Here is an 18,198-nt window from a genome sequence, read left to right on the forward strand (position 1 = left end):
TTAATCGGATAATGGCCTATAAAAAAAAAAATAATAATAATTTCAAAAAAGATTTTGGGCCATTTTGTTGTTGGGCAGATTACAAAACACAAATTGCCGCAAAAACACATGACATGCTTTTCTGCAGCTTCTCCATTGAAGTATATTGATCCAAAAAAAAAAAATGGCACCGTTTTGCGTTAAAAAGTCCTTGCCCTTTCCAAATATGCAGCAACTGGAAAAAAAATCATGGATGTGAACGTGTCCCATAGGAAAACATGTAAATGAACTGTAATGCGTTTCTGCAAAAAGCACCAAAAACAGAGGTGTGAACCCCGGCCTGAGATGTTTAGTAACATAATGGGGTTAAAAAAACAAAGTACAAAAAGAGCAAATAATCGCTACTGTAAGGGGTTCATTTTTTACTGTGGGACAGTGACAGTAATATTTACAGTAGCGATTTGCTTTTTTGTACTATAAAAGGCTAATTTTTTTTTTTTTTTTAAGCCCCCATTATGTTACTGGTTGATTAATCGATTATGAAATTAATTGATTACAAATTTCATAATCGATTAGTTGTTTCGGCCCTAAGCCCCCATTCACACCTAGGCGTTTTGTCGCCTGTAGTGTGACGCCGCAGCAGCCCCGAGACGCCAGTGGGACGAAAACACATGCACCTCTATGGAGATGGTTCACATCTCCATGCCGAACGCCGTACGCCTGCCGCCTGCAAAAAAGTCCCGGACCTTTTTTTCAGGCGGCATTCGGCATAGGAGATGTGAACCATCTTCATAGAGGGGGTGAAGGCTGCATTCACAATCGCAGCGTTTTGTCGCCGCAAATCGCGGGACAAAACGCCGTGATTTTGTACGCCGAAGTGTGAATGCAGCCTAATACTGTGTGTAGCTAAGGCTCCTAGTCGCTGCATCTGTTGGGTAATTAAATAGTTTAGACCAACTTGGTCCACACAAACTTTTAAGCTTCATTTAAAACTGCAGATCAGATTTTATAGTGGAGTACAGGCTCACTTTAAAGTGTAAGTCTGGGCAAAAGACATGTCTGCAATACATACATGGTTAATATCACCAAGACCCCTTTCACACTGAGGAGTTTTTTAGGCGGTACAGCGCTAAAAAATAGCGCTGCTATCCCGCCTGAAAAACTCCTTCACTGCATACTCAATGTGAAGGCCCGAGGGCTTTCACACTGAGGCGATGCGCTGGCGGGAGAGAAAAAAAAATCTCCTGTCAGCAGCATCTTTGGAGCGCTGAGAGGAGCGGCATTTAAAACAATGGGAAACACCACCCGCAATGCGCCTCTGCAGAGGTGCAGTGCGGGCGGTATTGACCCTTTATCGGCCGTTAGCAGGGCTTAATACCGCTATCGGCCGATTCCCCCGGCAATCCTGGCGGTATAGCGCCGGTCCAATGTGAAAAGGGCCTAATAAGCTGGCCATACACTCCACGAAAAATCGTCCGAACGAACTTTCGAAAAACGAAAGTTCGTTCGTGAGCGCAAACGATAGTGCCATCATGTAATGACTGATAAATCATTCAGTGGAAATAAAAAATTGAATTTTTTTTTACATATACCTAGTACAGAAAGTTCGGACGGGAAACACATTAACCTTCCGATTTATCGTTCGTTCTACAGAAAATTTCCAAACTTGTCCTTCGTTTTTTTGGCTCAAAAACGTCCATTGATTTTGTGCCCATTAACTGTTCGAAAAACGAAAGATCTTTCTTAACAACCGAATGTCGGCCGAATTTTCGTATAGTGTATAACTTTTTGGACATCAAAGTCGCATGTCAAGTCGTTCCTCCATGTTTTCCAATGATGCACATTCATATATGTGCAATTTAAAGTTGCAGCAACGTCAAAGTAGTTCATGCACTACTTTGGTCTGACTTTCATGCAACTTTTAACATTGAGGTCTATGGCCCTCAAGTTTCATGAAAATCATACATAACAGACTGCTGTTGCATTGTAAAACGTTTATCACTGGTCAAAGCCAAAGTCGTATCCAAGTTGCACCCATCCATAGTCTGCACAACTTTGGAGTTGTACAAGTGTGAATTGGGCCTAAAACACTTCAAGGCCAGAAATTACATGCCCTCCTGGCACAGTTACCAGCACCAACTGAAGGCTTCTGATCGCTACTTGCGATCGGGCGTTTTCAGATAATGTGACAATCAATCACAGTGGTCACGTGATCTTAAGCCCTGCCTCCTGGCGTTATTAACCTCTTAAAGGGCTGTGAGGCACTGGCGCAAAGAGGTTAATTGGACAAAATTAGTAGATTTGTTTCATAAATGAGACCACCTGACTTACTCTGTACTGAAAGAGCCTTTTGGGGTAATTTTTTTATTTTTTTTCTAAAACTGGAGCACTCAGGATCTGGTGCAGCTGTGCATGGTAGCCAATCGGCTTCTAACTTGAGCTTGTTTAATTAAGCTTTGACGATAAGACCGGGTTCACACTGATAGGACACGACAGTCCTACAACTTTCATCCTACTTTTGCTCTGAGACATCGGTCCTACATCCATCCGACTTTCATGAACAGGATACTACTTTGATCTGACTTTGTGACAGTCTGACTTGTTCTTTAACCAATCAAAACAATCCCAGTGTGTGATAAATTCCTTTTTACTGCTGCTGTAATCACATGTCAGATGTCACAAGTTGGATGGGTAGGACAAGGATCCTACTTTGATCCGACTTCAATGATATTCAATGGGCTGAAGTAGGATCTAAGTCGGACCAAAGTAGTGCAGGAACTTTTTTCAAAGTCGGACGACTTGTGTCGGACCAGTTAAGACGGCTCTCATAGGGAAACATTGATTTTCTTATGTCATTGGCTCCTAATGTCGGAGCGTTTGTCGTACCAGTGTGAACCCAGCCTCAAACCTGGAATCTAATTGATTACTTTGTACAGCTGCACCAGATTCTGAGTGCTCCGGTTTTAGTAAATCCTCCCCCCCACCTCACCTATTATGTGAAAAATGCCACCCAGCTTTCAGGTTGCTATTTTATATGTGTTACTTGGAGGGCTCATTCACACTTGCTTTGGTCTCTGAAGAGTGATCTGCATTTGACAGGCAGTTAGGAGGTGTCGTATTGCCTCCTCACCACCTGCTTGAACCCTGCAGTAGTACCGTATTTGCCGGCGTATAAGACGACCCCCCTATTTTTCCAGCTAAAATGTTGGTTTTGGGATATACTCTCTGTATAAGACTACCCCCTTCCTACCATTACATGCCAGACTCGCGGTGCCACCATTACATGCCAGACTCGCGGTGCCACCATTACATGCCAGACTCGCTGTTCCCTTATGACATGCTTGACTGTCTTGACGATCCCTTACCTTCTCCTAAGACATGCAGAATCGCGGCCATTTATTTTTCAAAAGCCGCGCCTCCTACTTCTTCTGTTCCGTGATAGGCGGAACACTCAGCTTCCCAGGAGGCACTGTGTTCAGTGTTCGCCTATCACTGAGGCCCTCTCGTCCGAGGACGAGAGGGCCTCCGTGATAGGCGGACACTAAACAAAGTGTCTCCTGGGAAGCTGAGTGTTCCGCCTATCACGGAACAGAAGTAGGAGGCTTGGCATTGAAAAAATGGACGGCAGTGATTCTGCATGTCTTAGGATAAGGTAAGGGATGTTAGGTTACCGGCGTATAAGATGACCCCTGACAATTAAGAAGATTTTAAGGGGTTAAAAAGTCGTCTTATATGCTGGAAAATACGGTAAGCATGCAGTTGCAGGGTGCTTGCAGAGTGGCCCCATCCACTTGAATGGGATCGCTAGTGCCTGCCAAGTGACGAGCTATAATTCCTGCAACATAGTGAAATGTTGCTGCGTCGGTGTGTGTACGCTCCCTGCGTCGGTGTGTGTACGCTCCCTGCGTCGGTGTGTGTACGCTCCCTGCGTCGGTGTGTGTACGCTCCCTGCGTCGGTGTGTGTACGCTCCCTGCGTCGGTGTGTGTACGCTCCCTGCTGCGGTTTCTGCAGCTAAGTATCTGATGGTGGGGGAGAAAAAAACGTTCCTCAATTGGAAAAAGATTCCAATATAATATTCCCAACGCAAGCATTCCTGCAGCAATGGCTGGGTATGGAAGCGGGTGCTGCAATGACCACCGACTGGAACTAAAGACAATCCAAGTGAGAAAAATGTCACCAACACACCACTACTGAGAAGAAAAGTAAACGCTCAGATGAACCAAGGAACTTTTACTGGATCCAAACCGTGGGTGCTGGCAATGCAATTAATGCAAAATTGAAGAGAAGAAGCTGGGACAGCCGCACTCCAAAAACGTTCTTTTTTATTAAAACAGGTCACAGAACATCACACGCCACAGCAAACAATCAGGAAAAGGCTAACGCGTTTCGCACTGTGCTTAACGTGCGAAACGCGTTAGCTTTTTCCTGATCGTTTGCTGTGGCGTGTGATGTTCTGTGACCAGTTTTAATAAAAAGGAACGTTTTTGGAGTACGGCCGTACCAGCTTCTCTTCAATTTAACACACCACTACTAGTGACCGTAGTGCCGATAGGTCTATGCTCTCTTCTCTATCGCCATCTGGTCCTAATACGGTATGGCGTTCACGTGCCACACCTTTGGGTAATGGAATGTATGTAGGAACAGACGTCTTCTGTTTGCAGATAATAGCATCTGGATAAGCATGTCATTTCTTATATCTAGTGCAAGTCAAGCTACACACCCCCCCCCCCCCCCCTTCATTTGCAAAGGGTTGGTGACTTCTGCAGCTGAAATCCCAGACAGCTGACCACAGCAGCTTTACCCAGCAGCACATTCCTCAATCTCTTCTATTATGAAACTGTAGTATGCAAAGCTGCTCTCCTGGCTCATATATGAAATAATAAAATACATTGAATATATATTATGGAAAACATTTTTTTTTGTTGGTGCATGGTTTGGTGACAGGGACACTTTAAAGACGATAACGCAGTTAAGCAATCATGCCCCAAGTTGGGGATTAAAATACCATGTGAGTGGGATCTGATTTTAGTAAAACATCAACAGGGCAACATGACTAGTAAACAATATATGAGAACCTTGCTCCCCCATATTCTTAACGCAGCAAAGAGCCTGATCCCTAAACAGTGGAAAGATCCCGAGAGTCCAACAATGAGGAATTGTCTTTGTAAAATAAATGACATTTATATATATTGAACAGCTTAAGTTTATGGGGGAGGAAGGTGAAGGGGGATTCAAATTGAAATGGCAGAATTGGGCCGACTATAAGTTATCTAGTTCAGATGGTATAGGGTAGGAAGCGTAGGTTAGTAAAAGCTGATAAGTTAAGAGACTGAGGTTCGGAGAGAAAGGGGAGGGTTTGGGTATTTGGGGGGGGGTTTGGGTTAGTCGACTCGGGTAAGTGCACTTTGGTTTTATTATTATGTAAACTTTACACTTTTTGTACTTTGCCATTCTGTGGCCATACTGGCTTAATATAAATACATAATGACATAACAAAGCAAAATAAAAAAAGTAATTTCCTACCATGATGCGAACCAGGATGGAGACAGCGTATGAATGCAAAATTGATTAGGTCTCCGGTCAGAGTCGGGGAAAAAAAAAAAAAAACAGAGGGCAACTCACCACTGGAATTCTAATGTGATGTAAAAGTGGCCATTAAACTGGAAGAACGCTCTGAGCAAACATGGACACTTTATTGTTAATGATGTATGATCACCGCCTTGTGGCCAGAAGAAGTATTACACCACGTCTAATCCAATATAAAGACGCGCAGAAGAGTCACATACCATAAATTTTCATGTATGGAAATGTTTTTTTTTTTTTTTTTTAAAGCGTGTGGAAACCGAAGATTGAAAATATATACATTGCAGGTCATGTTCTTTAAAAAAATGCAAATTAGAACTTGCGCTTTTTTGCATTGCAATCAAATAATATCCTGCCAGTTACTATTCAGGGCTATTGTACAAATACCTTCCCCCGAATATATCTAAGCATTGCCAGCCTTCTCAGTGCTTCCATAGTAGGGCTACGTCTGTGCCAACCTAAACTGGGCCAGCACCCACCACCTTCATCTGTGCATCAGAGTTACATAGTAGGTGAGGCTGAAAAAAGACACAAGTCCAACAAATGTGTGATTATATGTTGCTTTACTGACGCCTACAGAAGTGAAAGCTTCATCTGATTACAGTTTGTCACTTCCCAAAGATGTAGACCAGAGGTCAGCCACCTGGCCGGATTCAGTGTATGTGAATGCATGAAGGGTCGCATTCACCTTCTAATAAATGAAGATAATAGTCTGGCCCCCTTTTTAAATTACACAGCCCTGCACTTCTGGACCCCTTTACATTGCACAGCCCCCCATGTTATGCTTTAAAATTGCACACACTCATGGAATAGAGACAAACTATGGTACTTAAAAATCTCCATAGGCAACAGGTTATCAGTTTAGAGCATGGGTCTTCAAACTATGGCCCTCTAGTTGTTCAGGAACTACAATTTCCATCATGCCTAGTCATGTCTGTGAATGTCAGTTTTACAATGCCTCATGGGAAGTGTAGTTCTGCAACACCTGGAGGGCCGTAGTTTGAGGATCCCTGGTTTAGAGTTACAGAGGAGGCCTGATGCTACAATTTATTGCTCGCTCTAACAATCGTGGCGATACTTCACATGTTTGAACATGATTTACATTTGTAGTTGCGACTTACGTATGCGTTCGCTTCTGCACGCGAACACAGAGGGATGGGGCGTTTACATTTATTTTTATTTTTTACACTGTCCCTTTAAAAAAAATCTGGTCACTTTTATTGCTGATGTTAACATCCCTTGTGACAGTAATAGGAAGTGACAGGTACTCTTTATGGTGGGATCAGGGGGCTATAAGACCCTAAATCCCTCCTTTGCACTTAAAAGCATTCACAACGCCACGTTTGGCTGTTTTTAATACTGTAAAAAAAAAAAACAGTTTGGTGCTTGTAAGTCTTCTGTAAACCGTAACCGATGTCATGACATTGCTTCCGGGATACTAAATCCGATTCTGGCTTTGTTGTTATCCCAAGAAAGCCACACACATAGTTACATAGTCTGGTTGAAAAAAGTCCATCTAGATCAGGGGTATTCAAACTTTCTAAACAAAGGGCCAGTTTACTGTCCTTCAGACTTTAGGGGGGCCAGACTGTGACCAGAAGGAAAACATTTTTTTTCTGGTGGTAGTAAATCGTGCCCCATCTTTGGTATTGGGGGGATAGTGCCCCACTGTTGTCAGTGGCAGGAATTTCTTCCCTATTGTTGGTGTCAGTGGGCAGAATAGTGTCTCATATTTTTGGGATGAATAGTGCCCCAAGGGCTGCATCTGCCACCTGTGCCACAGTTTGGAGACCTCTGATCTAGTTTAACCAATAAAAGAGAAAAAAATAAATACTTAAAAAAAAAAAATTATACAAATCCTATACCCACAGTTAATCCAGAAGAAGGCAAAAAAAGAAACGGCAAAGCATGATCCAATTTGCTACAGCAGGAGAAAAATTCCTTCCTCATCCCCTCAGAGCCAATCGGATTTTCCCCGGTCATCTACCTATAAGTCTTTGTTTCCACTATTGCAACCCCAAAGTTGTGCGATTTTTTTTTCCTACAATTTTGCCGCACTTTTTTGCTGCGATTTTGATTCAACTATGGACCATAAGCCGCATCAAAGTGGGACTGAATTAGTGCAGGGACAACTTTGAAGTCACACAGATATGAACGGTACTCATTGGAAATCGTGGGGTGCGACCTGTCAGTCCCAAGTCACATGTCAAGTCGCACAAGTGGAAACCAAGCCTACGTGTTATTATCCAGTTATATTATGTACATTTACATAATATGTATATTTAGGAAAGCACACAGCTTGGTCCACAAACTATTCAAACTTCACTGAGCCCCTGTTCACACTGGTGCGACATTGTCATGCGATTTGTCAGGCGGGCCCCTCTCCCGCCGCCGATAAGTGATTGTAACAGTCACCACAGTTTCCATTTCATCAACCACGACAGCTTATCCGACACTCCACAATCCAGCAGACACGATCCATTGGATTTCCTCCAGAAACGAGACAACAGCTCTGTTACTGGTTCCAAAAATGAATGAAATCTTTTAATGGTAAAACTCGGGTTTTTATACAGTTCACAACCAAAAAGCATGTTACAGGGACAATGCAACTCTCCACCCCCAAAACTTCACACAATGGGGCTTTATACACATTCTTTTAGATAATGACATTCAGATGAGTTAATTATCCCCTAGACGTCCTGACTCCGACAATAAGCGATTTGCCTGCATAATACACATTCCTATGTCAGACGTTCTGTCTCCGACAATAAGCTATTCACACCATACAGTGTCATTAGCATCACACAATGGAATGTCTTTCAGGAGCCAGCCTCAATTAACACCTAAAAGTTAGACATCTGACCTTTACAGACTTACTTAGCATCTCAACAGTCTATGTTAAGTATTGAAGGTCTCTTATTGACCTGTTGTGGGTCAGCATGAAATCACCTGTAATATGTCCAGATCTCCTGCAATACATGAATTATCATTTCTCAGTCACCCTATGCCCAAAAGGGGCATAGGAGGACCCTAGACCCAAGAGTCATTAGTGACGCTGGCACAGGAGTACCCCACATCCTTCAAAGGTCTCTGGGTGTCACGGGCCATTCCGTTACAGTGATCTTGTGGCGAATCTACCGCAGAGACCACTTTTTTTTATCTGAAAGCAGACCGCCCGCTCTTGAAGAAGTTACCGGGGTTATGGTAGCTAGCTGCTACCATAACAATGGTATTCCTCTTCAAAGTAACTACGACGGGCGGTCTGTAAGTGGTTAAAGCAGTTGTATGCCCGCAATAAAAGAAAACACTTGTAAGGCAAAGGCATAATGAGCTAGTATGTACCACATCACCTTCCGGTCACCGTCGAGGGAGCCGACATGTTCCCTCTGCGTTTCTTCCGTGCTCCGGCGCTGTTAGTGGTCGGAGTCGCAATGACGTCACTCCCGTGCAATGCGTGCAGGAGTCCTCTTTCCGGCAAGGAGCTCTGATTCTCCAGCAGCATCCGCCGGACCTTCAGATGTCAGCGGCTGCATGCAAGATGAATATCCCCTAAACTGTACAGGTATAGAAGATATTCGTTTTTACCTACAAGTAAGCCTTATTATAGGCCTTTATTATAGGCTTACCTGTAGGTAAAAATGTAAAAGCAGGGCATACAACTGCTTTATTGCCAGGCCGATATAAGACACATATTAATGCAGCTCTGTAATGATTAATACATGCCGTATTTATCTTGCTATAACGCGCCCCGGCGTATAGCGCGCACCCCCGAACTTGAAGGAAAATTCCTGGAAAAAAAAATACTTACAGTTTGGATGCCCCTCGTCGGTGTCTTGCCCGTCGTCCGTCGGCGGCCTCGTCCGGTCCGGCGTCCTACTGCGGCCATCGTGGTGTCCTTCCCGCGCTGTGTTTGAACCACTGCGCCGACGTATACCGAGCGCAGTACACTCGTGTATAGTTGGGCAGGCTCGACTCCTCTAGCGTAAAGGACGTACAGGACGTGACCGCGAGAGGAGCCGAGCCTGCCTGACTATACCTGAGTGTACTGTGCTCGGTATATGTCGGCGCAGTGGTTCAAACACAGCGCGGTTATCGGCGTATATCGCGCACCCAGGTTTTTGCCCTGATTTTCAGGGCAAAAAAGTGCGCGATATACGCCGATAAATGCAGTAATTATATATATTTTTAAATACAAGCAGTACCCGAATTTGAGCTGGTATTTGAACTGTCTCTTGTGGTTTCTGTACAGCAGGACTTGATTGTGAGAAGAAGAAGCAGCACAAGAAGCCAGTTGACAAGAGACATTCTGATAGAACCAGAAAGCAGAAGAGATGAGATTGTCGCTGTTCAGTTCCAGGCAGGGGGGTGGGTTGGGAACAACCTGGGCTCAGACAAAGTAGGTTGAATGATGCTGGCTAACAGAACTGAAGACATCTAGTGGAAGAAAAATAGCACTGCAGGGAAATCTTAGTTAACATGCTGTGATAAAGCATTATATTGGTGTGTGTTCTCTATATATGATCATTTAGTGATGTGATAGTCTAATATTTCCTTGGCTTATCTCTGTACAGACGGCTGAGGTGGCCATGTCAAACCTGAAGAGTAAATATGAGAATGAGAAGACCCTAGTTTCCGATACTATGGTGAAGATGCGACATGAGTTGAAAGCCCTGAAGGAGGACGCGGCTACATTTTCATCAATGCGCTCTGTATTTGCCAGCAGGTAACGTATGATTCGGAAAACATTAATACTCAATACAGCGAAAAGAGGCGGTGATATAGCAACACAAATTTCTGCAGATGCAACAGCCACTGGGCCTATGACACGGGGGGGGCACCTATTAGACATGGATTTGGTAGGGGGGCACCTATCGGACATGGATTTGGTAGGGGGGCACCTATCGGACATGGATTTGGTAGGGGGGCACCTATCGGACATGGATTTGGTAGGGGGGGCACCTACCGGACATGGATTTGGTAGGGGGGCACCTATCGGACATGGATTTGGTAGGGGGGCACCTATCGGACATGGATTTGGTAGAGGGGCACCTATCGGACATGGATTTGGTAGAGGGGCACCTATCGGACATGGATTTGGTAGGGGGGCACCTATCGGACATAGATTTGGTAGGTGGGGCACCTATCGGACATGGATTTGGTAGGGGGGCACCTATCGGACATGGATTTGGTAGAGGGGCACCTATCGGTCATGGATTTGGTAGGGGGCACCTATCGGACATGGATTTGGTAGGGGGGCACCTATCGGACATGGATTTGGTAGGGGGGCACCTATCAGACATGGATTTGGTAGGGGGGCACCTATCGGACATGGATTTGGTAGGGGGGCACCTATCGGATATGGATTTGGTAGGGGGCACCTATCGGACATGGATTTGGTAGGGGGGCACCTATCGGACATGGATTTGGTAGGGGGGCACCTATCGGACATGGATTTGGTAGGGGGGGCACCTATCGGACATGGATTTGGTAGGGCTTGTTTTCCTTCCTACACATCTAGAGACATCATCTTGTGTTTCTAAACTAGAGGAGATCTGAATGCCTGAAAAAATTATTTGAGGAATGTGTAATGTTGAGGTATTGTGGGTTTTGAGAAGTTTAACCACTTCAATACTGGGGACTTTCACCCCCTTCTTGCCCAGGCCAGTTTTAAGCTTTCAGCGCTGTCGCATTTTTGAATGACAATTGCGCAGTCATACACCGTTGTACCCAACAAAATTTCTAATGGGCCAGATCCACAGACGAAGTACGCCGGCGTATCTACTGATACTAGGGCTGCGCATCTTCACTCGTCTCACGATTCGATGCGATTACGATTATCAAGTCCACGATTCGATTCGATTCGATTCGGCGATGCATCACGATGCATCACGATTACCGACGAGCTCTCACTTCCGCTTGGGCCGCCTAGGTGGCCCTTCCTCCCCGCAATCTTCTGAGACACATCACAGGTTCCAGAAGATTGTCCAGCTATGCAGGACAGCGCAGTGAGACATGTACACCTGGCTGTGAAGCTGCAAGCTGTCACAGCCGGATGCCCACAGAAGTATTGCCAGCGCCGTGGACAGAATGGAGTGTTCGGGTGGCAACATCGCTGGATTGTGGGACAGGTGAGTGTCTTTTTATTAGAAGTCAGAAGATACTTTTTTTTGTAGCTGCTGACTTTTAATGTTTTTTTTTACTGAACTCTGCTTTTAAATAAAAATAACCTCACTCCCTTAAAGTGGAGTTCCACCCAAAAGTGGAACTTCTCCTTTAAGCACTCCTCGCCCCCTGACATGCCATATTTGGCATATCATTTTTTTTGGGGGGGGGGGTCCTCTTTTTAGTGGGACTTCCTGTCCTGGCTGCCTAGGTGACTCCTTCTGTCGCCCTAGGTGGCCCCTCCATGCCAGCGATCTTCTGGGACACAGGTCCCAGAAGTTTGGCTGGCCAATGGCAGATCACAGTGCGCGCCTGGCCATGAAGCCGTAAGCTATCATGGCCGGGTGCCCACAGTAGATATGATGGCATTGAGGAGAGGAGCGGGGAAAGGTATGGGGCTCTGTGCGGTCGCATCGCTGGACCGTGGGACAAGTAAGTGTCGGTTTAATAAAAGTCACCAGCTACACTTTTGGTAGCTGCTGACTTTTACTAAACTAAAAAGCAGTGGAACTCCACTATAAAAAGTGATTAGTGCACTACAGGGTACAGGAATATACAAATGTGGCTGCTGGGAGGTCTGGAGGGATTATAATTCACAGCAAGTTCCCTGTACTGTCTGTGTTGAAATTTGAATGTGAAAAAAAGGGGAGGTACAGCGCAAAAAACTAATGTAAAAATTGAAAACCTGCACATGAGGCGCAGGTTGATATGTTGGTGGTAATGAATTGATGACACTAGAAAAAACAAATATATATAATCAATGGTTATTGGATGTAACATATGAAGGATAAACCCAATAATTATGACATATAGCTGGGAAATCTTCAGATAGTGCAAGAAAAAATTCTCTCAACAATACGTGCCAAAAGATGAAATCAATCAAAGAAATCCAAATAAATATGGTGACGTATGAGTGGGTGAAAAAAATCCACAAATAATGATCAAGTGAAAAGCTGTTGAATTATGTTGCCAGTATATAATCAATGGTATAATCATATATATAATCAATAGTTATTGGATGTAACATATGAAAGATAAACCCATAATTCAACAGCTTTTCACTTGATCATTATTTGTGGATTTTTTTCACCCACTCATACGTCACCATATTTATTTGGATTTCTTTGATTGATTTCATCTTTTGGCACGTATTGTTGAGAGAATTTTTTCTTGCACTATCTGAAGATTTCCCAGCTATATGTCATAATTATTGGGTTTATCCTTCATATGTTACATCCAATAACCATTGATTATATATATTTGTTTTTTCTAGTGTCATCAATTCATTACCACTAACATATCAACCTGCGCCTCATGTGCAGGTTTTCAATTTTTACATTAGTTTTTTGCGCTGTACCTCCCCTTTTTTTCACTTAGCTTTAAATTTGTATCTATAATTTTTGGTACCTGGCAGCACTTTTTCTGTATTCTGCGCAGTGTTTTTTTCTACTAGAAAAAGTTTTTCCTGTGTTGAAATTTCCCTGACTTCCCAAGTTCGCACATTCCAGCACACTAGGAGTTAACACAATGGAATGTGCAAACTTAGGACACCAGAGAAATGTCAACATAGAGCACATGGAGGAGGAGAAAGAATACTGCTGTAATTAAGAATCCCCTATTTGCAATACATGCCGTTCTAAACCATTTAATGGCCACTGCTGCATGTGCTGTTTTAAATATATACAGTCAGCTTCTCATACCTTCGTTTCTGTGTGTATGCTGATCTCTGTATTTCCGCACATGTGACTCTGTCCTGTCTGGCCCGCCTCTCACCACTCGTTCTCCTCTTTCCCGACTTCAGTGGGAGTTCTCAGCCCCGCCCACCGACTGTACTATAGCTATCAGATGAGAAGAGAGGCGGGCGGGGCTGAGACGTAGGAGGTGAGAGGCGGGCCGGAGCTAACATGAGAGGATTCCGGAATATACAGACAGCAATATAAGTATGAAACACTGTGTATTTTAAAAAGTACATGCAGCAGTGGCCATATAGTGTATTATAGCGGCATTTAATGCAAAATGGGTATTTTATTAGACGCGCTCGGAGCGATCTCCCGGGAGGGGCGGGGCAAGTCGGGATGACGTCACCCGACATCGATTATTGGGGCCACATGCATCGATGCCGAATCGGGGGCCCCCGAATCGCGATGCATCGATGCATCGATTATATTCAACACCCCTAACTGATACGCCGGCGTACTTTCAAATTTCCCGCGTCGTATCTTTAGTTTGAATCCTCAAACCAAGATACGACGGCTTCTGGGTTAGATCTGACAAGGTATGCATCTTCGTACGCCTTCGGATCTAAGATGCAATACTTTGGCGTGCGCTGGGTGGCGTTTTCCGTGTCGGGTATGCAAATTGGCGATTTACGACGATCCACGAACGTACGCGCGGCCGTCGCATTTTCTAACGTCGTGTGTAGTCCGTTTTTACCGGCGTATAGTTAAAGCTGGTATTTTTCGGCGTATACATAGACTTGCCATGTTAAGTATGGCCGTCGTTCCCGCGTCGAAATTAGAATTTTTTTTATTTTTTGCGTAAGTCGTCCGTGAATAGGGATGGACGTAACTCACGTCTAAGTTCAAAAAATGACGTCGTTGCGACGTCATTTAGCGCAATGCACAGCGGGAAATTTAGGAATGACGCATGCGCATTTCATTTGGCGCGGGGACGCGCTTCATTTAAATGAAACCCGCCCCCAACCCGCCCAATTTGAAATACACCGCCAGAAATACACTACGCCGCCGTAACTTACGGAGCGAACTCGCTGAGGATTCGAAAATGCGCCAGGTAAGGTACGGCGGTGTAGTGTATCTCTGATACGCTGCGCCAATGTATTTCTTTCTGGATCTGGCCCATAGTTTTTTTCCCACAAATAGAGCTTTCTTTTGGTGGTATTTGATCACCTCTGCGGTTTTACATTTTTTGCGCTAGACATAAAAAAAAGACAAACTTTGAAAAAAGAAAAAAAAAGTTTTGTTTCCGTTATAAAACTTTGCAAATAAGTATGTTTTCTCCTTCACTGATGAGGCTGCACTAACGGGTACTTGTAGGCTGCACTGGTGGGCACTTGCAGGTGGCACTGGTTGGCACTCGTTGGTGGTACTGATAGATGGCACAGGTTGGCATCCCCGGTGGACTCTAGTGGGGATCCCTGGTGGGCTCTAGTGGGCATCCTCCATGGGTCTGCACTGATAATGCTCAGACCCCCCTGTCAGCAGAGTCACTGATCGCGCTCCTCTACTCATGCCTTGTCACTGTGAGTTTTTTTTTAGTCATTCAGACACTTTCCTAATCACAATATAACACTCACTTTTCGGGTGTAATATATCTGCCGATGTCTGTTTTCGTACCCAAGAAGAAGTTATAAAAACTGATGATGGTCGGTTCCATCTTGCTTGTGGGCATGTGAAGCCCACAAGCATTGATTTCCTGGAGGCGGTGAATGTTGAGCTCCCAGCATTCACTGATCGTTCCCGCGCATGCTCAGTGCTTACGGGTTCCAGGTTGCCGTCACAACGGGCGGAGTCGTTGGAAGTTCCCGCCCCGTTCTGATGGCAACCAAACCAAAATGGTCAAAATCACCTGTATGCCCTCTTTTAAAATGGCGATTTCAGATACGCCTTCATCACGTGACCGGTGTCACTTCCGGTTTCACGATATCTCGAGATTTCTTGGAGGCGTTCCGCACTGACTGCTGGGAAGCCTAACACTTGGCTCCCAGGAGACAGCGTGGCATCGGGGAAAAGGAATATACACGCCTGCTCCTGCGGGAGTGAAAGACAGGAATTGCCACAATAAACTACAATAAGGTAACAACAAGGTAATTGCAGCACTAAAAAAAAAAATGTTGTTCATTTGCACATCTATGCAATGCGCTGAAGGGGATAAGATTAGGTAAAGAACTTGTGTGGACCTTCGCTTTAACACATGATGAGCATCACATGGTAAAGAACCTACGTCATAGGCGCTTTACTGGGATTGGAGATGCAGTATGTCAGAGCGACACACCACTGATCACCGTGCTGTGTGAAACCCCCCCCCCCCCCTTCGAGTGTGCTTCCGCCATATCCTGCTGGTCAGTCAAGATAATTTGGCCATTTTCTGGCCGTCATTCTGCTATATGATGGGCAGGAAATGGTTAAAGTCGTATTAAACGTATCTTCATGGCTGGTCAATAGTCAATTGACGTCCGGGAAGTGGTTCTGAAATCTTGACTGGATGTCTATTAACGTCCTGCAGGATTACATGCCGGCACGCGCCCGTGGGGGCACGCAGCGCGGGGATCGGTGATGCGGGGTGTCAGTCTGACACCCTGTATCTCCGATCTCGGTAAAGAGCCTCCGGCGGAGGTTCTTTACCACGTGATCAGCCGTGTCCAACCACGGCTGATCACGATGTAAACAAAAAGAGCCGTTGATCGGCTCTTCCTCACTCGCGTCTGACAGACGCGAGTAGAGGAGAGCCGATCGGCGGCTCTCCTGACAGGGGAGGTTCACGCTGCTTGTTTATCAGCGCAGCCCCCCCCCCCCCCTTGGATGCCAGCACTGGACCACCAGGGAGTGCCCCCTGGTGCTCAATAGAGCAAAAATAGGCACAAAAAAAATCAATAACAATTTTTTTTTAACACAATCGATGCCAATCGGTGCCCACAAATGGGCACTGACTAAAATGATGCCCAGCAATGCCATCAGTGCCACCCCTTAGTGTCCATCAGTGCCACCCAGTGTCCATCAGTGCCACCTCTTAGTGCCCATCTATGCCCAGTGTCCACCCATCAGTGTCCATCATTGCCACCCATGAGTGCGCATCAGTGCCGCCTATGAGTGCCCGTCAGTGCCGCCTATGAGTGCCCATCAGTGCAGCATACCAGCGCCGCCTATCGGTGCCCATCAGTGCCACCTCATCGGTGCCCATCAGTGCCGCCATATCAGTGCCCATAATTGAAGAAGAAAACTTACTTATTTACAAAAAAAATTTACAGAAAAAAATAAAAACGTAATTTTTTTTCAAACATTTCGTTCTTTTTTTAGTTGTTGCGCAAAAAAAAAAAATCACAGAGGTGATCAAATACCACCAAAAGAAAGCTCTATTTGTGGGAACAAAATGATAAAAATGTAATTTGGGTACAGTGTAGCATGACCGCCCAAATGTCATTCAAATTGCGACAGTGCTGAAAGCTGAAAATTGGCTTGGGCAGGAAGGTGCGTAAGTGCCTGGTATGGAAGTGTTTAACCACTCGGTTATCGCATGCTAAAAATCCGACAGGCTGCTTGTACCCGGGTCAATGGATAGAGATGAACTCGAGTACAATCAGACTGTCCATAGATGGATTATATTGTATAACAAGACATGTTTCGGTAAGGTGGGCTATTATATAAGAAAAACCAAAAAAGACCTCCACTGAACTGCATTTGTTAACCAAAATAAGCTGCTGTGGTTTTCTTTTTCACTTTATAGCTAACAATTTGTCTTCCCCATTGTCAGCACTTCTCATAGATGAGCCCCGCATTCCATCCCCTCGTCCAGTCAGTATAGTGCTTGTTAGGGCTTAAAATGTCTGACCTATACATGCAGGCCACTCAGGAAAACCAGTGACGTATATATATATATATATATATATATATATATATATATATATATATATAGGAAGAAATGTATTGAGCCATAATGAAAATGTTTGAGGGTGGCTTTCTATGTTCAGTTGACATACAGAACAGTCCATTTGAATCTTTACATTGACTTTCCAGGTGTGACCAATATGTGAATCAGTTGGAGGATATGCAACGCCAGATTGTTGCAGCAGAGGATGAGAAAAAGACATTGAACTCACTGCTACGAATGGCTATCCAGCAAAAGTTGGCTCTGACGCAGCGATTGGAAAGACGAGATGGTTCTCCAGATGTCTCCAAAACTAGCAGGACAAGATCTACCACAAAGTCTAAAACTCGGACTTCCAAATCCAAAAGTTAGATGGTAAGTGAGTGCTTTTGTTACTGTGAGTGGTTCAGTTAACTCAATTTTATGACAGTAAAGAAAAAAACAAAAAAAAAACTAAAGATATGCTGAAGAAGGAAAGAAAAGGCAGAGCATGCAACTCTCAGATTTAAAGTGGAACCCCAGGTTTTTAGAGGTTGGGCCAGCCTAGTTACTGATACTAATTACTAGTTACTAATAATTGGTATCCAATGTCTGGAGGGATGCTGAAATTCGAGATTTTCCTAGCTTGTGACGGAAAATATTAATTATATGAAGACAGGAGGCGAGTATCTTATGCATTATCTTTCTTTAATAATGCCCATAGCAGAAATACAGTAAACATTTATTGTAACTTAAAAGAAAAAATTCAAAGAACTACCCTTCCCAGCAGTCCCTGGGCCAGCGTAGCCCCTCCCAGACCGTAATCTATATAAGGGACTGTCTGAGGTAACCTATTCCTCTTTCTTCATGTGAATTAGTGTAAACAGGAACCG

General features: G+C 44.6%; 1 protein-coding gene across 1 annotated transcript in view; it reads left to right on the forward strand.

Moving 5' to 3' along the window:
- The window catches only part of LOC120913201 (protein bicaudal D homolog 2-like), a 75,221-nt gene extending 57,520 nt beyond the window's left edge, over positions 1-17,701 (forward strand). The window contains exons 7-8 of the mRNA XM_040322984.1: positions 10,135-10,286; positions 17,476-17,701. Coding sequence (XP_040178918.1) covers positions 10,135-10,286; positions 17,476-17,698 — 375 coding nt within the window. The 3' untranslated portion in view covers positions 17,699-17,701. The remainder of the gene's footprint in view (positions 1-10,134; positions 10,287-17,475) is intronic.
- Positions 17,702-18,198: the final 497 nt, after the last annotated feature.

Source organism: Rana temporaria, chromosome 9, assembly GCF_905171775.1.
Source record: "Rana temporaria chromosome 9, aRanTem1.1, whole genome shotgun sequence".
In the NCBI taxonomy this organism is placed as follows: domain Eukaryota; kingdom Metazoa; phylum Chordata; class Amphibia; order Anura; family Ranidae; genus Rana; species Rana temporaria.